Source organism: Centruroides sculpturatus, unplaced genomic scaffold (assembly GCF_000671375.1).
Source record: "Centruroides sculpturatus isolate CEXI.00-Female unplaced genomic scaffold, Cexi_2.0 scaffold1102, whole genome shotgun sequence".
NCBI classification, from domain to species: Eukaryota; Metazoa; Arthropoda; class Arachnida; order Scorpiones; family Buthidae; genus Centruroides; species Centruroides sculpturatus.
In genome coordinates this window covers 58041-81967 of record NW_019385212.1, presented here as the reverse complement: position 1 = coordinate 81967, position 23927 = coordinate 58041, and the positions used below count along the sequence as shown (strand labels likewise).

The 23927-nt window shown below is 31.2% G+C and overlaps 1 protein-coding gene across 2 annotated transcripts in view; it reads right to left on the bottom strand.

Moving 5' to 3' along the window:
• Window positions 1-23927, bottom strand: part of LOC111636206 (TBC1 domain family member 4-like) — a 52474-nt gene that overhangs the window by 17208 nt on the left and 11339 nt on the right. Inside the window, exons 4-9 of one of the 2 annotated variants that reach the window (XM_023381409.1) lie at window positions 13537-14046; window positions 8371-8475; window positions 8146-8287; window positions 3612-3703; window positions 2389-2508; window positions 2207-2290 (exon numbers count right to left, since the gene is read on the bottom strand). In XM_023381409.1, coding sequence (XP_023237177.1) covers window positions 2207-2290; window positions 2389-2508; window positions 3612-3703; window positions 8146-8287; window positions 8371-8475; window positions 13537-14046 — 1053 coding nt within the window. The remainder of the gene's footprint in view (window positions 1-2206; window positions 2291-2388; window positions 2509-3611; window positions 3704-8145; window positions 8288-8370; window positions 8476-13536; window positions 14047-23927) is intronic. The other variant, XM_023381410.1, reaches the window with a different exon arrangement.

Here is a 23927-nt window from a genome sequence, read left to right as displayed (position 1 = left end):
CTGTTCTGGACACATGCACTTACTAGACTTTTTACTATTCAAATGTCACCCACATCATTATGCAAATTGCTTTCATTACTCTACAACATTTATTTAAAAGTATTCACTTTGATTTTTTGTAGACCTTATGAGACCAGCGAGTAAGACAAAGAGACACAATCGAAAATAGATAAAATAAAATACAATAATTTTATTAAGTCGCTCATTATGATACAGGTTTCTAAGGATACCAACAATGCTACACCCACCGAATAATCCACATCATTAATTATTTGACCACTGCACAATATCGTCTCCTGAAAAAGAATGCGCAAGCGTAGTCCTTTGTCCGACCCGATTAATCAATTACTTAAGATTATATTAATTAAAACTAGATTCCTATTACTACTTACAACTATTGAATAGAGAAGGCTTATTAGAAAATTTAGAGAATGAAAGTAAGGGATAGGAAAGAGGGTACCCAAAACTTGATGATGTATGCTGCTTGTATGGGATCGTGGATGACATCTCTCGATGGGTTGGTGACTAATTAGCTCTCTTTTTGTCGCTCTCTAAGATATTAGTCCGAAGGGTCGATGCGTCCTGTTCCTCACAATTAATTCCCTTTTCTTTCTCTGTTCCAAAGTTCTCGTCTCTACCATATGGTGCTAAATGTACTGGAGAGACTTCCTCTCGTTCTCTCTCCTTTGGGTTCCGCCTTCGGAATGACCACGTGTTCGCCCCCTCCCCTCAGGGCTGCATTCCACTCATTGTTTCTCGGGTTATTCACCCACATACCAAAGCCAAGGGTAAAACGAGAACATTCCAGGAAGGGTAGACAAATAGGACAGAAAGAGGGAAAGCAGAGAAGATACAAGATAAAATAACACAATTATATACAAAACATACAATTTAAATATGGTGTGTAGCCTTAATGCATTCTATACTACTTTGTGTTTGTGGATGTTGGGACTGCCATGAACAGTTTTACATTTTGTTGGGTCACAATAGTTTTCTTAGTAAATTATGTTTAGTTTTGCAAGTGGGACACAAATCAACAAATATTTCAACTGATTTGTTGTACATAAAATCTGTTTTTAATATTGTATAGCATTTTGTCATGGACACCATGTCCACAGAATTTATGAATTTCCATCAATGCATCAAAACACTGTTCAGTAGGAGGTATAATGGGTACCGCAGGATCCTCAGGTAACTTTCTCTCAAAAATGAGATAATCCTCATCTGTTGTATTTATGACAATATACTTTAAACACCAATAATATTCAATAGATATCTGTTACACAGAGTCTATGGACATCTTACCATTTTTGATGTCTAATAATTTCAAAATTCTTTATCTAATTCATGGTTTCATCAAATTTCCATGCTGTTTTGTATTGAACTGCATTAGATGTTTGTTGAAATTATCTTTAGACCCACTATATTCACACATATTTCCACACTTACATTATTTGTAATATTCAATATTTCTAGTGGAACAGGACATGCTAAGCAATGACACATTAGTGAATGTCTCCTGAAACCACAAATGGTGCGATTTGGAAGTAAGTGTGACAATCTGGTGGATAATTAATCTAATGACACATTGTAAAGTAGCTAATTATTTCGCCAGCTGTATTATAGAATGTGAAATGTCATTCAATCCAATTGAAGTTGGTTTAGCCTCTTTGTAAAAGGGCTAATGTTTGCTAGCTTTATTATAAAACAGCACCATTTAATCAAATGGCTAGATGCTTTGTAAAGCAGCTAAATTAACAATCCAACCATGACATATAAACAATATCTAAGAGTTTACTCTTGATCTACAGTACTAGTGATACACCCACAGTGTACTTTTGTATGTTTCAATTCAAGTCCTCTAATATTGGTTCTAGTTATGCTACTGTCGCTTTATCAATATGAAGCAATAAAAAATGTTGATGAAAAGATGTATTATTTGTTTTTGAAAGTAAATTAATATTTTTCCTGCAGATGGGTTTCGGCATGCTGGTCTCTCCTGGTTATATGCGGCATGCCAGTCAACCCATGAAAATATGGTATTTATAATAAATGTTAATAAAATGTCGGCTTTCTGAAATTACTAGAGGTTTATTTATTTATTTTAACCCTAATATTTTACAATTTGCATTATTTTAAAATTAATATTTAAGAATTTAAACTTTTAAAATAAAATATACACATTATTTTCTTTATTAAAACATACCTTCAGTAATAATTCTAATGGACCTGGTAATTGTCTTTTGGTCTTAAACTGTCCAATAGAGAAAGGCATTAATCTTTTATCTGGCTAAAAAAATTAGAAATTAAATAATGAATAAACTTTTATTTATTAAAACATATCAAACATAAAATTAACAAGAAATTAAAATTTTAAATTTAAAATACTTCTTGTTTGGTCCCTTGGTTAGGAATGTGCGTATGATTCCTTTGTTTTTCCTCACACAATCTTCTCAGCAGCATCATAAATACTTCATTCTGTTGCTGTAAACTTTTAATTTCTTCTCCCTAAATGTTATACACATAGTAGTTATTATTTTTAATGTGTAAAATCTAAGAATAAACTGAATTTCATTGAGTATGCATATATATATAAAAACAACAATTCTAAAAACCATTTTTGATTAAAGCCAGCTGATGTGCTGAATTATTGGGCTATTATAATAAGGCCAAGAAATTTAATTTAAAATTAGTTTATTAAAATTATCATGAAATGGCAGCTTAACAGCTTACCTCTAGACAAATTACTTTGTATCTAATTATTAGTTTAGCCTTATTATAGCCAGCAGCATAACTAAGAGGGAGCGAGAGGGCGTAGACCTTGCGGCAGACTCCAAAATGAGTCATGGGGCTCATTTTGGCACCTCTGAGATTAGTGTTAAAAGTCTATAGAATTTTTTAGTAATTAACATTGAAACAGGGATGCCAGATATGAATTTTGTCTCGGCTACCAAAACTGTTTGGAATTGGAATATAGCCTGAAATTTGGCAGATTATCTGGCTTTAATGAGGTGTTTTTTTATTGTTAATGTGAGAGTGGCTTATTTTGATTGTTGGGCATTGCCATGTATCTTTTCTATAATGAAAAAAAAAAAAAAAAAACAATCTGCAAAGATAAACAGAAAGCAAGATCTTTTATTTGAGGTTTGGTTTTTAGGTTTAGTTAAGTTACAGCAATGCAACACTTGGATGATCTGCCTAGGGGGGAATGCCTTCTGGGAGGTCTTTTTAAGGGTGACTGGACCCCATTCAGGCATTACAGACGTGGAGAAAACCCGGAAGACTGCACGTGGCCAGCCTGTCCAGGTGAGGTGCGAACCCACAATCAAACACACGATGTTCAGGGAATGGAACTGCTTGGCCACTGATGGGCCCTTTTATTTGAGAAACATTTTTGAATTTTCACTGCTAATCTTCTTTTCATTGAATTAGGGTATTATATAATTTGAATGAGATGAAAATGATACACAGATATTTAAATAATTTTTCAAATAAAAGATCTAATTCTTACATGTCTGCTTACATTGTTTATTTAAAAAAATAATAATAAATGCTTTCTTAAAGAAAATTATTTAAGAACTAATTTTTAAACATCTTTTCTTATATTTTACCTGATATTTATTTATAATATCTTCCTGATCAATTTCAGAAAGAGAAGCAATTCTATGAATAATAGCTACTTGAGCTTTATCTGTTGTAAGACCTGAAAAACAGATACCATTATTATTTTTAAAATAATTATTTTAAGAGTAAATAAATTTATTAAAAAAATTAATTTTCTGATAAAAACCCATAAAATTCTGTTAATTAAGAGAAAAAACTCATACATTTTAAAAGAATATTAGCTTTAATATATAAAGAAGATGACGACGACGACGACAATGAAACAAATTGAGACTGAATGACGTTGGTACTTCTATAAAGGACCTTCTGGTGATAAAGGAAGTTATTGGAAAAAATAATGAGGTGTTATTTATGATATTGGTGCTGAAAGATCCTTGATACAGAACTGTTAAGTAGGTTAAATTTTCAGTTTCATAATCATCACTCCTTTGTGAAAAATGGGAATCAATGGTCATATTTCCATCTCCAAATGGGCCCTTTAAATCCAGATTGTTAGGGACCAAGTGACTATTAATTTGTTACTTTGACATTGGAGCTTCCTCATGGTCTTGTTATGATAATATATAAGGAGTGGATTTCTTCAATAAATTTCCATCTGTCCTCAGTGACATAAGAGTAGTCTTTGAACACTGTAATAACCCTAGAAAAGTCATTGATACAGCATAAATTGCACTAATATGAATACCAATAAAGCATTCCTCAAAATGATTAATCTATCAGGTGTCAATGATTCCAATCATGAAAGAACCAGTAACCTAATAAAGGAAAATATTAAAATATTTGCTTCAAGCGTGGAGGAGCTCACTGGCACTTTTAAGTTGTACGAAAGTCAATTATTGATATGAATAGAGTAATAAACTTAAGACAGTACTATATTGAATCCCAAATTACCATTCAAGTAAGTTGAGAAAATAAATAGAGGCTTTCTTAAAGGCTAGTATTTGTGAGGAATGTTCCTCAGAATGGATCTCTCCCATCCATGTAGTACTAAATCAGGTGAAATAAGAATAACATTAGACCTTCAGAAGGTTAATGAACTGAAACTCAAGAATTTCCAATTGGCCTATACAGATGACATTCTATATAAATTTCATGGTAACAAAGTTTTTCAGTATTAGATCTTAAGTGTAGATATTTCCAAGTTTCCATCAATCCATCTGACCACCATATTTTTGCTTTTCAACTCCATAGGGTAAGTGTCAGATGTGTCAGCTTCGCCAAGGGGCTAAGAATAGTGGGAAGTATTTTCAGTATGCCATGTCCTATTGCTGGAAAAATACATAGGGATGAGCTGCTATGTCTTCCAAGACGGCATTGTCCTATTCTCCTCAACAACTGATGAACATATCAAGGCATCGAAGAATGTGATTTCAATTATTAATAAAACAAACCTTAAACTAAACTCAAAGAATTGCAAATTCTTGGTTGTTGAGGTTTATTATTTTGGCCATGTAATTGATAAAAAAGGTGTCTGTTCTGACTCAAGAAACATCGATGCAATAGTACAAATGGAGGCCCCTAGTAATATGACTGATATCAGAAGTTTTCTTGGCATGGTAGAGTTTTTTTAGGAAGTCATTCCAAAGTTCTCCAAGGTGGCACATCTCACCGAGTTAACAAGAAAACACCAGAAATTCAGATTGGTAACTTGCTACCAGAATAGTTTTAATAAACTTCAAAACTTGGCCACCTTTTCTTGCCCATCCTGACTTTGAACAACCATTGTTCTTGCACACAGGCACTTTTGGACAAGTGTGTCACCACATCCTTGAACAATGGAGAGGAAGATTTAGTTCCAGTGGGATACTTTATCCACAAATTTCATGGTGCAGAATTGAATTACTCTACAATCGAGAAAGAGTGCCTCACCATCATCTTTACAATTTGACATTTTTGCTCATTGATTCTAGGTCAGCATGTTTTGGTCTTTTCTGCCCACAAGTCTTTATTGTACAATCAGAGCAACTGAGCTTTCAGATTTTAATATCAAAATTAAATATCTGAAAGGTCAAGACAACACTATAGCAGATTGCTTACCTAAAATACACAATGGCTCTTGATTATATTATGAACCAATAGTTACTAATGCTAACAGCAAGAAAACTAACTTGTTAGAAAAGATTATAATTTCTCAAGACAATGATGAATTCTTTGGCTCTATCAAGATGGCTTTGTTAAAGAACAGTCATCAGCCTGATAAAGCTGGCCAAAAAAAATTGATCCTCCCCAAATTTCAATTAGATAGATATAATCTTATCCATGTAAATCAAAAATTTATGGACCTGAGAAACAAGATGCACTTTCATTGGGAGAGTGGCTATACATAACATGATAAAACACTTTCATAGTTTCCAACTTGTGGGACATTGGAAATGAGAGAAAACTGTGAAACTAATTAGCTAGTACTACTATTTCAAGAGAATGAGGAAAAGCATCAGACATTATATAGAGCATTGCAAAGAGTGCCACTGTATAACCTTCATCAAGGTAAAGGCCCCATTCCAAGAGATGGAGGTTGCAGAGTATCTGTTTCAAAAATATCTTTTGACATCATAGGGCCCCTTGCCACTATATGTAAGGGGCAACCAATACATACTAGTTACGATCGATATCTTTACCTATTTTACCAAGACCTCATCATTACCTGATCAGTTAACACAGCAGATGCAATCTTTGACACTATTATTTGTTGTTATGGCTGTCCACAAGTGATCATCTATGACTGTGGTGCAACATTTACACCTCTATTTGAAAACGTGCAAAGATCTTGAAATAAAACAGAATATTATAACTGCATGTAAACCTTGTTCTAACTCTGTAAATGTGTTAACAAGTTAACAATTAATGTTATATCTTGCATATCTGACAGCAATAATGCTCAGTGAGGTCAATTCTTATGTCTGGCACTGCTTGCCTACAACATTAAAACCTATTCTTTCATTAACAAATCTTCTGCCTTCCTAATACATGTATTTGACCTGAAATGTCCTCAAACCCTGCAAATTATGAGTTTCCAAAATGCCCTGGACCCATATGATTATTGTGAATATATGATAAAAAAGCTAAGAATCATTTGGGACACTGCTGAAGAAGGTTGGACCCTATCATATAGTTCACATTCTCAAATATATAAATATAGAGATTGAAGAGAGTTCACAAGACAGTTTCTCTCTCCTCACCTCCACTCCGAATCCAACCGCTTACCTGCTACTGCTCGCATGACATAAAGTTGCAATTTCCAAGTCCTGGGAGACTCGGTGGTGTCACATCCTAACATGGTGTCAAAGAGACACCAACCCTACAATCACACATACATATGTACTTCAAGTTTAATTGTAGTATACTTGTATAATTGCAGTATATTTGTATAATTGCAGGTAAACTTAAAACTTTACAGACAGCTAGTGACATCTATTGACAGGTCTAGAAAATATTTTTGCATGATGTTTTTATATATCACACACACACACACAGTTTTCAGTTTTCGTTGGTTGCCTTGGATTTTGTCAGCATGCCCATTTGACCTAACTGTTAATTTTGCAAAAACAAAGGATGACCCACGCGTTTTCCCCCACTCCTCCCTCCTTGCAGTCTTCCATACACCAAGAAGTGTCTTCAGAAAGGTTAAATGCCATGTTAAATGTTCATTTATTTTTTACATTAGTCTTTTATATTCATTTTATATTAATTTCTTGTTGTTTTTAGTATTAAACACTATATTTATTCTCTATAAAATGTCTTTTTAGTATGTATTTTGGAGTGTCTAAAGCAAATTAATTGGATATACATTGATTCATATGGAAAAATTTGCCTCGGTTTTCTTCAGTTTCGGATTTCATTATTTTCGGACAGATTACTGACAAAAACTGAGGTATTACTGTATTTATATATATAAATGTGTGTGTGTGTGTGTGCATATTCCATAGAACCCACCACATATATCACATATATTTATGGGAGTACTCATGATATAAAATTCAGATGTATAACAGTTTGGCTCTATTTACATCACTGGTTCTTCTTAACATTTTAAATCTGACAAAACTGATATTTAGTAATGGACAGTTGATGTGCAAGCAATGTTGTAAGGTCTGGCAATCTGTTGTCAGATTTTGCAATATTTCAAGCTAGTAATTTTGCAATGATTTTTTCAATCTGGTGATTTTTCTATACTATTATAAATTTATTCAAAGTTTGTTAGAATTTTTTCTAAAAACAAGGCTGGAGTTGAGCTTAGGCAAACTAGACAATTATGTCTGGATAAGAAAGAAACATGTAAATTGATTTGTAAATTTTTATTTCTTTATATTTGAATTTAAATGGTTGATAAACACAGTGAATATTCTCTAAACCAATGAGATTTTGGGCTAACAACAACTGTAGAAAACAGATAGAAGCAAGTATTGTCATTGAATCGGATTGAATCGCTTGGAAAATAACTAGTATCGGATTGCATTGGCAAAATTCAGTATCATATCCTCTATGCTAAAAATAAAAAAATTTAAATATTTATAAACTTACCTTCAATATCCAAACAAAGGCGGTGAAACCAATGCAAAGGACAAGTTTCACAGAAAAGAATTTCCCCTTGTGTTAAATGTTTCTGATAATCTTGATGCGCATTATGGAATGCTTGCTTCAAAGTATGCATTATCTCATCTACCTGCATTATTTAACGAAGAAAATATTTCAAATTTTAATTTTATGTAAGAATTTGAAATTAATTTTTAAAGAAGTATTTCTTACAACTCTTGCGGCTTGACAACAGAATATATAACCTATATAGCTTTCTACACCGGTTAATGATGTTTCTTTACAGATAAATCCAAAATAATCTGGATTTTTTATACCCTATTAAAAAAAAAATTTTTTTATTTAACAACATATTCATTTTAATTTTGATCAAATATAAAAATAATCCTCAAAATTCCTTTAATTTTATGGCTAAAATTGTAATTGTAAAATTGGAGTCTGATTTGTTGTCAGTAGTTGCTGCTGCTAAGTTCTTCAGCTTTATCCTGTCTTCTTCATTTCTATCTTGTATCTTCAATTGCTCTTATTGAATTTGTATTTGTCACTTGCTGATTTATTGAATCCATGTCAGAGTTTGTTACTTACTTTATCCTTACTTTTGTTATTCCTTTATCTTCAGATCTGTGTATATCTTTCTTCAGTGATGAGTCTTCAAGTCAAAATATTTCCGAAACAATTTCCATCTTCATTTCCATAGAATTTTTGTCTATAATGATATACCTGCTCACAATTTCTGTAAACCAAATTCTGTAACCTTTCTGTCTTTCACTGTTCCAACTAAAATTCCTTCCTGTGCAAAAGCACCTCACTTTGTGCACCTTTTATTTTGGAATGTGTACACAGTTCTTACTTCCAAAAGTTCTTAAATGTTGCACATTAGGTTCTTTTCCATTCCACAGTTCATACGATGTTCTGGCAATGATCTACTAGGAAGACGATTAAGCTGCGATTTTCAAATTGCAGACCTATACATTCCCATTGTTATCTATCCTTTGTTAATCTCGAGAACGGTATTGCATAGATGAAAATCGAGACCAGATATGGAAAGCTTATTTTAAATTAAAATATGATTAATAATTGCAACGAGGAATCCAAAAATTTAATATAAAAATGGTGGTTTGTGACTTTGTTTACAAGATATGGTAGGGTGAAATTGATAATGTCCATGCTCCCTGTTGCAATTGAGTGTGCCTAATGGAATTTAAGGGGAAAAAAACAGCATTGCAATGTCTAATGGAAAATGGATGTGAAAAACGAACAGAACACAAGAACAGAGCAATTGACATCTATTGGTTTGTTCTCGAATTGCCTTATTCTTTCTGGCTGTGCCTCAATTCTACCATGATATGACAAAGTCACATAATGTCTCTAGTTTATAACAATTAGTCTATGGTAAAATAGATTTTGTTGTGTGTTGTTTTGCTTAAGGTTGCAATTTTCAAGAACCTATCAATGACATTAAGTGAGGTTCTATTGTATTCAATTTATTGACAAAACGTAAATAACAATTGAGTAATTGTTGCATTCTTAAATTAATTAATTTAAATTTAATTTAATTCATAAAAGTAATAAACAAAATAATTAATGAAGATATTTGAATATATTCATAGGATATTTGGGATCACATACCACTAATGTATAAAATTAATAAGGTTAAGGCCAAAGAAATGAGAAATATAGGAATTGTTTTTGCATTACTTTCTATAATTATAATTCATTTAGATGATATTACGTATAAATTAAATTAAATTTGAAACAACTAAATTATTTTTAATTTAAACTGCAATTTAAAACATAGTTGTTTATAATCATTTGTGTTAGAATACAATGATTGAAGTCATTTCTAATGTATTCTATATAATGTATCTAATATACAGGCACTCCCCTATGTACAAAAAGGTTAGGTTTCCAAGGTTTTGTCCAAAGTTGAAAACCAATGTAGAAAGTACGAGGCGTGTTCAAATGAAAGTGATTCGAAGCATCGCATGTGAACAGTTTTCAATGTATTTTCTTGAAACAAACGTGATAGGGAAGGTTTATGTACCACACATGCACGTGCGCAACCAGATTTGTGATAACTTCATTCATAAGGATGTGGCATTCATTTCAAAATGGCTGGTGTGGATGCAACTGCGTCCAAAACGGATCAGTGAGCTGTAATTAAGTTTTTAACACTGGGTGTAAGCCAATGGATATTCATTGTAGAATGCTGGTTGTGTACGGTGACACGTGTGTGTTGAAGCCCACAGTGACGAGGTGGGCGAGAATGTTTAGCGACAGTCGACACGAGACAAGGAATTTGCCACGGCCCGGTCAGGTGCACAAAGTTGTGACAGAGAAGCTGATTACGGACATTGACACTGCAATTGAAACATTCATGACGTCTCAAATGAGTTAAACGTTTCCATCGGTACTGTTCACAATATTGTCACCAACATTCTGAAGTATCGAAAAGTTTGTTGCCAATGGGTACCCCGCATGCTGTCTGAACATCATAAGAAACAGCAAATGGGCCTGAGTTTACAGCATTTGTTGCACTACAGGGATGACGGTGATTACTTTCTGCAGCACATAGTGGCAGGGGATGAAACCTGGTGTCACCACTTTCAACCAAAAGGGAAGTCCGTCAGCATGCAATGGAAACATCCCGGCTCACCTAGGCCCAAAAAATTCAAAACTCAGCAGTCAGCCGGAAAGGTGATGCTGACGGCATTTTTCGACATGCAGGGATCCCTATTACTGGAGTTCAAGGAGCCAAACGTATCCATCAATGCCCAACGGTACACCCAAACACTTGATAAGCTGCATAAGGCTATCAAAAACAAATGTCCTCGTATGCTGTCGTCAGGTGTCATCATTCTGCATGACAATGCAAGGCCATATGTCGCCAAGGTGTGTGTTGAGGCACTGGCTTGTAAAAAGTGGGAAGTCCTGGAACATCCAGCTTACAGTCCAGATCTGTCACCTTGCGACTATCACATCTTTGGACCGCTGAAGAAAAGTCTAATGAGTCAACGATTTCACTCCAACAAAGACGTAAAGGCTGCAGTTCTGAAATGGTTCCATGATCAACCAACATCGTTCTTCACGGACGTAATTCGTAACCTTCCTAAGCAATGGGACGCCTACCTAAACACTGTGGGTGATTTCTTTTAACAAACTTTGTATGCATTTCACTCATTAAATATTGTTTTTTCTATCTATGTATCTGTCTCATTTCTGTCCTTACGCATCTCATGGATACACACATCGAATCACTTTCATTTGAACATCCCTTATACATCAGTACACAATTGTTAGTGTTTGATCCTTCAATGTATTTAATAAAATACATTATGCTTGTTTACCTGCTCGCTACTGCTTATTTTGGATGTTTCAAATGCAGTTTTTTTCACCTAAGGCATTTAGTTTTATAATGTGGAGTTTAGTTTCCACGGTAATAGAACCACACTTCTTGCATTTATCTCCACTGATAGATTTACTATTATGTTTTGGAAACATTTTTGAAGAACTGATCATAAATGTTTATAAAAATTACAAACAGTAATGAAAAAATGCTATTACTGCAATGTTACCAACTTCAACACCACTTCACCAATGGTGTTAGAATGTCAGAATTCACATGAAAACAAAACTAGAAATAAACACACATTAATTACTTATTAAAAATTTATAATTTAATACTGGCTGAAGACTCACTTTGACATCACCCTAAGACCATCAAGAGACCTTCAGAATTCATGTGAAATTTAAATTTTAGACATACGGTCAAACTGTTCATAAATCCAAAAGTTTGTAAGTAGGGTAGCACCTGTTACTTATTAAAAATTTATAATTTAATACTGGCTGAAGACTGACTTTGACATCACCCAAAGACCACCAAGAGACCTTCAGAATTCATGTGAAATTTAAATTTTAGACATACGGTCAAATTGTTCATAAATCTAAAAGTTTGTAAGTAGGGTAGCGCCTGTAATCTATTATGATTGTATTATGTTATAATGATTTTGTAATGAATATTTTTATATAATAAAAAGTTGATGGAACTGGTAACAATCCCTTAGGAATTGTTAGCCACAATGACTTTCTTTTTGCTCTCTCCTTTCCCAACACTAATTTTCTGTTAAACAAATTGTGTAATCCTTTCTTTTTTGTCACGTAACTGGTTCTACAAGTTTAACCAGTTATATCATTAGAGAGGTTGAGGGCAAAGTTTTCATCTCTAATATGTGAATGTCGAATGTCAAGCGCCACTATTTTGTAAGCCTAAAAATTTGACAATACATTTGGAACATCATTGGAATCATGTTCAATGTTCCAAACACCATTGTCAAACTTCTAGGTTTACAAGATGGCAGCACTCAACGTTCGACATTCACATTTTAGAGATAAAAACGTCAGCCACAACCTCTCTATTTCCTAGAAGCTGACAAGTCTAACAATATATAATGTATGTTTTATGGTTATTTAATTTGTTTTCAAATGGAATCATTATCCTATGTTATATCTTGATGATGTATTCTGATAAAATATTTGATTGTGTAATAAGGATTACTGTATTTTTGTACAGAAAACAGATTTAAAATACAATTTAAAAGAGGATGAGAGTTACACATTAGCTATGAATTGCAATTATAAAATTATGTAGTAACAACTTCCATAAGTGCAAGTTATACAATTGGATGAATTATATGAAGATTTTACTTTTATTCTAGCAATTTTATATGGATTATATGTCATTGTAGGTCTTAAGCACAAAAATATAGTAGCTACATTTAACTTCTCATGGAAAAATTTAGTTTGAACTTTCAATCATCAAATATATAGAAATTCACATAAAAAATATTAAAATTATATATTTATCACATATTGAATAATATGACATTTATATTTGTAATTATATATTTTCATAAATACAAAAACTATTCATAAAGTCAATCCAAAATCCAGCAATATTAACCAATTGCACAAATGTTTTTGTCTACCTTCCAGTAGACATCTTCAAGTGGAATGTTACGATTCTACAAAAAAATTCTTTAGCATTGATGAAAATTCTAAGACATCATCTACATCCACCAATAAGTCAAGCACCACACTTACACATCTACATCCACCTTAGTCAAGCACCACACTTACAGCATGTACAATTCTAAATGAAGAATTCTTTTGTAGAATCGTAACATTCCACCTGAAGATGCCTACTGAAAGGTAGATGAAACCGTTCATGCAATTAGTTAATTGATGGATTTTGGGTTGACTTTATGAGTAATTTTTGTTTGTATATCCAGTATTGGGTTGTCATTCTTATATTCATATATGTAGATCTTGCTTATACTTTTAAAGTAGTTTAATAATAACTTGCTTTTTAAAACTACTTACCTGGGAACAATGAGAAATATCTTTGAAACATTTTCTAAGTAACACTTGCTTCTTATCAGTACTTAAAAGACACAATTCCAATTGTCCTATCACAAATAACATTGTTCGGTTATGAGTCTGACGACTCACCGAACTAGAAGTTCCTGCAATTTGTTTCAAGTTATCAGTTGGACCACAATAAAGAGGAAGTGAAGTCTGTTTAGTTGGTTTTATGGGCTTATTATTTTCTTTATCGTCAATTTTTTCTTGTTTTGCACATTTTGCTAGATCCTGTATTATAGTTTCTTTTGTGGGGGCATCTAAGCTCTGAGTATGAGTGATGAGAGAATGATCTGATGGAGGAATTAAAGTATTTGAAGATTCTTGTGAATTCTCTGAAGAAGAATTTTTGGAAGGACTAGATTTATCACAACTTTCTGAAATTGTTGACAAATTGGAAATCTTTTCATTGTCTTCTGGTGTCTGTGAATTTGCAGCTAAGCAACTTGTTTCACTTTCTGCTGGTGCCTCCTGTAAAGGAAAGAATTTCATTAACTGCTTAATAATTATAAATATATGACAATTAGGTCAATTAAAAGTTTACAAAGTAATTTAAAATGATATAACAATTCTTATAAACTGTAGAAATTGCAAACATTTCCAGACATTAAACATTCATTAATAAAATGAAGTACCATACTAATTAAGTGATTCATTGATTACAAGCTAACAGTTGAAATTTTATATTATAAAACACAGATTAAATAATCCATGCATTTGTTTTATAATAAAAATTTTATTTTCATTCATAAAACAATGTACATTTTCTTATATTTAAACAAAATGAAACAAATTTTTGAATTTTCAGTTCAAATTAATTTTTTTAAGTACACAATATTATATATCACATTGAATTAAAGCCCAATATTTTATAACATGATACCGTACAATTTTCTTCTGGTTAGTAAGGAAATGATTCATCTATTGGCTTCTTGATAGATATTTTTCCAGAACAACAAACAGCGGAAGTGTGAGGCTCCAGAAATGTCCCGGAACCACACTATAAAATCTAAAAACCACTAAATTTGTTAATATAAAATATAATTTTTATGTCCATAAAGGGAAATGTTAAATATAATAATGGGGGAAACCTTTTCTCAGAAATTAGACAAAGGAAAACTAGGCAATGCAAGTCCTAAGGTCAATTATCTCCGGTTGGGATCAAATTAAATGTCGATTTTGACTCATCCTACGATCTGAGTTCAGATCTCTTTATACTTAGTAATGAGTGATAACCAATTAGAAAGTGGGGATGAGGAAGAATAACCAATCGAAGTGGTTAATCAGGGACCAAAAATGATAAAAACTCTGAATTTGAGGACACAGAGTTTCTCTCTGATTTCTCGTAGCACTGCATCTTACTTGGTTGACTTCAATTCATCCTTGACTCAAACTGAAATGATCACCACCTTCAACAGATTTTCTCACAACAATGCCCAGGAGCAGTCATCTCCAAAGAGAACACTGAAGGATCCTTCTCTTGTCTTTCTCTCACTTTAGAAAAAAAAAAAACCTGAAGATTTACAGTCTTCACCTGCAGATCCAAAGATATTATTACTATATGCTTCATTTTTATGTTTAACTAAAATTGGGATGACTTTTTTGTAAATGTTGAGTCTGACTTGGTGTCTCGATAAGCAGTGAAGAGATTACTTTGATATCTCAAGAAAATAAAAATTACAAACTCTATTACAAAACAGAGACAGAAGAGCTGTCAAGTTTTTGTGATGCTGACTGGGCATCAAATCACATTGACAGAAAATCCACCAGTGAATATATAAGAGCTGTTTCTTTTAAAATCTCCAATGGTCCATAAAACAAAGACTAATATAAATAACAAAATTAATTTATTACCAAAAGTTAGGTACCCAAGATTAAATCCCGAGTGCACCATCGTACTATGCTGTACAATAGTATGATACATCGCAAACTGTTCTGAAACTCTAATTTAGAACATGCCATGGGCATTTGTAATAGGGCATTTCTCTCTCCCTGGGATCAGGTAAAAAATTCTGCAAATTATAATTGTAAAAGTGATTGAGATATTACCTTACACCCTTGACTATGGGGACACTTTGTCTTAAATTTTATTATGGGTTGGCCAGTTTTTGCCCTTGGCACCTAAAAAACTTAAATAATTAAATAACAATCTTAGTTATTGTACGGAAAGGATTTAAGAAGAATTTTACCTATAAAATAATAAATGACAGATCTTATAGACGATTACGAATTCTTTTAACATTGTTTTGATTGTTACTTACAGATAAATATAATTTATTTTGGATGTTTCTATTAAAAATAAATTTAACTTGAATAACACATTTAACTAATGCTTTAAATTATTTTTTTGAGGAAATTACAAATAAATTTAATAAAAATATTTAAGCTTACTATGGTTAAATAAAGAGAAACAACATTAAATTCTTTAAAAATATAACAAAGAAAAAAAAATCTGCTTTATTGGCATTCACTTAATACTTTTTTGTTGTATTACTGTAGTAATCTTTTAGAAAAATAAACAAAACAGTCTAAAAACATCTTTTATAATTAGGAGAGACCATTTCACATTCAGGCAGTTACACCAACAGACAATTTAAATTTTGTGATGCATATCTTGTCAAGAGACTTCCCAAGTTTATTGCTAAATGGCATTCGTGTATGGAATCGGCAGTATGAACTTCAATTTGATAGTTAAAAACATTTGTTTCTACATTAATTTTTGCTGGAAATTTAGATTTCAGTTTAACTTTCTATTTTGATTGTTACTTTCCATTCTTTTTACTATTTTTAGTTAGCATTTTTGATAAATGTTTATTTTCTTTTCTTTTTATTTTGATTTTAAAGATTTAAATATATACATTTAGTATAACATGACCAATTTCTCTTGTTGTTAGCTTATGCTGCTAACTAGATGAGATGCTGACTTAAATGATTATCTTGGCAATGGCTTATATCAAATAAGTAGTATTTGAGGCACCTAGTAAGGTGTATCTCTTTTCAGGGGTCAATCCAGTATGCCAATCAATTTGATCGCATTCACTCGTAGTGTTGTCGTTGTGCTGGGTAAATAATTCAGACAGGATAATATGTTTCCCGGGCAGTTGCCAAGTATTTATTACCACATCTATATACAAACTTTACAGCTATATGTCAACCTCGAGACAATGTTCGAGGCGCGAAGTGAAGACACGACCAAGAAAAAGCACGTCGACCATAAGAGTGGGATTAGACTTGGTCTGACGTCACATAGGAAGGGAACGGTGGTCAAGCACCATGTCGCCAACTACCACATATTCTATACGAGAATTAAAACAAACATTCCTATTGAATTTATTTTAATAAAATATTGTTCAGATTTATCAGTGAAAGTAGACTCTTACTATCAGTGATGCAATTCAGCTTGTTTGCACCAGTTCAGCAAAAATATTTTTAGTTTGGAAAACTTGTTGTGGAAACTGTACTTGTAATATTTATTTAGGCAATTTATCACAAAAGTTCATGTTTGTGTGAGACTGTTAACTTTTTCCCAGCTCAATGCAAATGGGAGTGAAACAAAAACAACACTATGATATGCAATAGGTTAATTAGAGAAAACGAGATGTTAAATTGCAATTGTCCTGTGACCCCTATTATGCATCTTATGTTTTCTGTTCAACTCAGAAATATAAGTGATAAGCTCTAGGCACAAACATCTGTGTTTCTGAATTCACGAAATGCAGGACAATAAATATATTTCTAGGACAATTTTGCATATCAATTAGGGTTTCTGAAATTTCCTGGAAAATATTGGGATTTGGGAATATTTTAGTTTTATTACCAGTAGTATCTGTAAACTGAAAAATATATTATAGTAATAATTTGCAAAACTGTAAAACAACACTACACCTCAAACTTCATAACACATACATCAAAAATTGAATACACATAACTTGATGAACTTTCCACGGAAACTCAATAAGTCTACTCTGAAAACCAAAGTAGCCTTGAACCCATCAAACTAAAGTAACCAAAGTGCTTGGCCTTGAATGTACTAACAGATTAAACAACACTAAATACCAATACAAACATCAAATACAACAAAATGATACAATACATATTATCTCATCTTGTGTACTGTACATTATACAAGTCTGTATGCAAATACATTTAAGTTATTTACATTAATTACATAAAATGTTATGCATACACACAAGCACAGCTAAATTACTAGTCAGATGTTATACACACTTACCAGTGGCGTAGCGAACATAACTGGCGCCCGGGGCACAACACTTTATTGGCGCCCCTTTCCCCTCCAGAAACACATATAGTTTGTCTTGGAGACCATTTGGGTGCCCCTCTGCGAGTGGCGCCCGGTGCATGATACACCTGCTTAGTAATATTGCATTTGGATATATGAATTGAATTATACAGGGTATCCTACATAAATTTGGCCCAACTGTGATAATGAAACATTAGTGATGTAAATTTTATAGGGAGTATTTAAAAGAAAAAGCATATGAGACCAATCTCAGAATTATAAGTAAATTATAAAAACATTTGCCAAAGCATTAAAGCTATTTTTTTTTTTTTACATAGTATTTTATTTAAGGTCAATCCGAACATGATTACATGTGCACAAACATGCATAGTTGCAGAAGGACACTACTTTCAGCATCTTCTGCAAGTATCTGTATGTTTAAATAATGTTAAGATAAAGGTTCTAACAAGCATCCTTTGTCTAAATTTATTTGTATTGTTTCCAATGAGTGATACCAATTTCATGTGGGACATTCTGTATTTGAACTGAATTTTGTTAACAGTTCTAATGATAAAATTTCATAGGGTATTAATATTAATCAATAAATTTAATTTTATTCATATCAACCAAATTATTTCTTTAAAGTAAATAAACAAACTCCTTTCATTAAGAAGTCTTTCTCAACACTTACATTTTCTTGATTTATTCTCATTTTCAGATTTCCTTTTAACTTTTCATATCTTTGACTGACTTATGATCTCGGAATCAAACCGAATCAGTTTTAAATGAATCAGCAATAAACCGGTGGTCCAAAGATGAGTATAAATCTCAAAAATATTAATCAGAGTGTTGTAAAAAATTTCTTAATGTAAAAAGTTTCTTTATTTATTTGATTAGATTTAAAGAAATAAGCTCGAGATAAGAAACATAAGAGTACAGTGGTGTACTCAGAGGGAGACCAAAGGGCCCTGGCACCCCTAATGTAAAAGGAAAGAAAATACTAGTAAATTTTCCAAAAATCTTTTCTTAATTAAAATTCATTTGTTTATTTATATTGTGTCATGTCTTCTGTTTCTATATTACTTATGTATCAGCAGTCACATAAGGTGGAAATTTATTGAATTTGCATTAAATTTTTTTTTTTATCCATTTAGCTCGGCTCCTCCAGGATTAAATCTTGTGCGCACCACTATACAAGTATAAATACATTCTAAATTATATTAAATTTTATTGACTAAAAATATTAATAAAATTGAAATAATTTTTAATAATGTTAAAATCATTCTAAAATTTGTTTATTCACCTATTACGTTTTACATATACAAATATTAATTAAAGGATTATTATAATGTTAGGAAAATAATTCCTAATTAAATTAGTTAAACCAAAAGAGATAGAATGAAATTTCTAAATGTTCAATAAATCAAATTAAAATTCCATCTGTGTAATGAATAAACAAATGAATAATTGCAATTAAATACGAGATAGGATATTACACAAACAAGTTTACAATTTTAATTATGAAATTTTCTAATTAATGATTCTGCTTACATTAATGAGTAATGTTTAGAAAAATAAATATAATTTGTTAATGAATTTATTCTTCTGCTAATATTTACTGTGTATAAATATACATATTTGTTATTCTAATTATTTATCAGTTCTATAACATTTCCATAGGAAATGAGAAGATTACAGTGCAATTAATGAATGTGTTCATTTATTATATCATATTATTAAAGTATTTTAAAATATTTTAATAAAAGATCTTGAGTTTGGCCATTTTTTTTTCAATACATCTATATTCTGTCTGATGACTAAACAGATTGTTATTCCATAAAATTTGAAAACATATTTAAGTATACATTTTTATGATAAATAAATGAACAGTACAAATAATTTACCAGAAATACAACAAGAAACATTTCTATTTGTATGTGATATATTTCACACAACTACATATTAGACCAATTTATAAGTTTAACTATAAATAATGATAATTAATTTATTAAATGTGCTTCTGTAGTTAGCATAACATTTCTGTTTTATGTATACATACATACACGTTATACAGAAAACCTCGTTAATTCAAACTCAGATGGTGGGAAATCCCGTTAGTTTGTAACTGTAGTATTTGTCCTGGTCAGGGATATAGAGATTTACACTTTATATCTTTGATTTAAAAATTTTAGTGTATTATTATGGAAGAGATCTGTTTGGCATTTAATTATTTTGGACATTTCTTGCAAAAATCTATTGTTTCAATAATTCCAAACACCAAATACACATGCATATTCATGATAGAATGTGTACTTATAGTTTTAGCCTTTAATAGAGTAGAGCTTGTTTTCATCAGATCAGACGATTTTTGTAATCTCAAACTCAAGCCAAAATTTGCGGTAATTCTTATTGAAGCACTTAAGCTTATTTTACGTTAATTTCAGGTCTTACTTTGAATGTAATTTGGTTACGTTTTCATTGTTTTCATTAATTACACGCCAACCAATAGTTTTTCGAAATAGCTTAAATTACTAAAAAATAACTCATAATATTAAAGCATTTGTAAATAAATGGGTGAAATTACATAAGATAATGCTATCATTTTATTCAAGAATTACAAAAAACGTCAATTTGAAAAAAAAAGTTTTGGTTATTTGAACTCCGGTTATTTTTAATTCTTTTTTTTGGCCCCTTGAGTTTCAAAATAACGAGTTTTTACTGTAGTTGCTTCCAAGCTTGCTCTTTTCTCTTGGGTATAGTTTGTTACCAGTTGGACGACAATAGTAAAGAGGGTAAGTTGAAGAAGGTTGTTTTAGTGAGGTGAAAATTGTAAAAATTCTATTACAGCAGGACTGATAGAAAAGGTACATTAAACTTAAAGTTCATTATAAATATGTTTGTACAACTGAAAGATTTTGTTGCGTTCCTATAGAGGTTGAATTGGAGAAAATCTGAAAATTTGTTGTTATGAGGTTTGTTATAATAAGATTCTACTGTGTATCATAGTCACTATAGTTCTTTTTGTAAAATTTATAATTGAATAAATAGATTCTTAATGCATATGGACTAAGGATGCACCGATAAGCAAAATGGCCGATTACCGATTAATTGGCCATGCATTATCGGCTGATACCGATTAATCGGCCGATTAGTGTTAATANGTTATGTTATACTTATAATATGTATTGATGAAAGGAATAATTTGATTAGTAAAATTTTTTTAATATTCAGATTGTCATGTAATAAATAATAAATATATAACAGAAATTTATTAGTTTTTATTACTAGCATTGTACGTAACATTCTAACAAAAATACCAAAATGTAAAATTGGCCGATTATCGAAACCGATTAATCGGTGGAAATGGCCGATACCGATTAATCGGCTAAGTGGCCGATACGGCCGATTACCGATTACTTACCGATTAATCGGTGCATCCTTAATATGGACCATGTTGGAATCAACGATCAAAATTATTGTCTAATGTTATATGACATCATTACATACAATGCATTGTGTTGCGATGTTTTTTAAACATTCTTCTGTTATGTAATAAAAGGTTGGTGGCGCTGTTGACCCCTTGGGGAGCCGTTAGAGACAGTGACCTCATTTCACTCTCCCCTTTTCAGTGCTGACCTTCTGTGAGTCAAGACAGTGTAATCTTTGTGTATTCTTTGTTTCTTTGTTATATAACCAGTTACGTGAGTTTAACTAGTTTTTACTAATCTCTCCGACAAGCAACATCTAGTTGAACAAACCATGTCTCAACAACTCCTATCTTTCTAAGTAACTTTAAAATAACTTAAAAATAATAATTAACAAACTTGAAATATATAAATTGTTTAAAATATATTTTTCACAAGACCAAAATGCTAATAAACATACAAGGAGTCACTTTAATAATTTAATTTTTATTAGATTTTAGTCTTATGATGTTATCTATGGAGTTATTTCCTACTAAAAAGAATGTATTTTTAATAGTAAAGTATCAAAATTAAAATAATAATAAAAATAAAATTTAAAGTAATGACATTAAGTATTAATAAAATTTAGAACAACATTAAAATGATACCTCAATTAACACAATATTAAATTCTTATAAATTAACCAATTTAACATACAGCTTGAGTCAACAGTCCCTTGCACCCTTTTCATTCCAAAAGTACCAAAGATATTAGATAGAACCTTTTATTGACCTTGAAAACTCACTTTCAAGGTCAACAAAGGGTCTATCAGATTCTCCATACATGATTTCCTATGTAATTACATTAACAAAATCAATATGTCATAAAATTAATTAATATATTTTGGAACAGAAAGGGTGCAAGGGACTGTTGACTCACTCTGTATATCCATATAAAACTGATAACATATTACATTCCAAATAAAAAAATAATTATAGATAGCATTAGTACATATATGGAGCAGCAAACATACAAAGCAGTATGCTCTAGTCATCTTTATTCCCAAATCCTCCAGTTATTTATTTACTTTTTAATAAAGAATAAGGTGGGTTGAACAGAGAAGAGTTAAAACAAATACCAAAATATAAAATCACACTGTTCTCTCTAATGAATATCTGTCGTATTGAATGTGATAGCTTGGCTTTCACTAACATAAAATTAAAAATATACTTGTTTTTTATTTTTTAACATCTATACAATTTAATATTATATATATGTTGAAAAATTTTGAAAATGTTTTAAAGAAGAAAACACTTTTTAATTAAAAATATTGATTACTTGAAAATTTAATTAACTGATTAAATATTATAAATATCACTCATTTAAATTAATTAAATTAATAAAATAATATTTAATCTTGTTAGTAATATTGATTTTCTCTCTCTAATGGTTTATCAAAATGGACTCTACATTATTTAGTTTTGAATTATCATCAAAAGCAGAAAGATTTACATTAACAGACTAAATTATTATATCATCATAAAAGTTTCAAAAACTTTAATTATTATATCTACTTGATTTAAAAGTATTATTAACAATACAGGTTTTGCAAAAACTATCCACTGGTAATTCCATTTTATATTGAAGAACTGATGAAATAATGTCAAAAATGATGTTTATTTCTAAATTGATAATATGAACTTGTGCCCATCAGTGGCCGAGTGGATAAAACCTCCATATATCAGTAGTTGGTCATGTGTTCATACCTTGTCAATGGCTGCATGGAATACTCCAGATTTTCTTCACATTAGTAACACCTAAATAGAGGTCAGTTTCCCATAGAAAGTCCTTCTAGGAAGCATGTCCTTTGTCAAATTGCTCATGTGTTGCATTGCCGTACACAAATAAAACAAAACATGAACCGACTTCAGTAAATCCATATTAGTCTATATTATTAGTTAATGAGCTACTATCAATTCCTTGAATTTGAAAATAAATGCAAATTCAACACATTAAAAGAAATCAATTTATACAAATATAAACATCCAAATTCAATAGTTATATATTAAAGCCAAATGACTGCCAAATTACATCAGGCTATATTGTGGGTTTGAGTCCCGCTTTGGGCTAATTCTTTTCTTCCAGAACCTTCTAAATTATTAAAATCATTAAACTTAGAAAGAGATGGTACCTAACACCTTGTGCCAAATTACTTAGCATTTAATTAATAACAGTATTAGTAATATAGCATTGTATACTTCGGCAATTGTTTGGCTTTTAAGTCAGTTTAACTTAACAATAAGCATTATTGAAACAGCTTGCCTCTAACACCAAATATTATACCTGAATAGTTTTATGCATAAATAATTTACTGTGTTTGAAATTCAGCAATTATTTCAAACATAAAAAATGAGTTTCTATGGAAACAATCAAATAAAGCAATGCGTTACTAATACCGAGTTTTATTGGTGAACTGTAATAGCAAAACATGTAGCTGACATAACCTTGATCACATTTGGAATATTTTCAATTGATAAATGATAGATCGAAACTTTTTCTAACTACCTTTTAGTAATGGATTTTCTTGAAACCATTTTTTCCTTCATATTGTTATAAAAATTCTATAATGAATTCATATCAGTATTGTCTCCAAACAGAAGTAGCCATTTAACTGTATATTGGTAATAGTAATGAGTAATCTAACGATA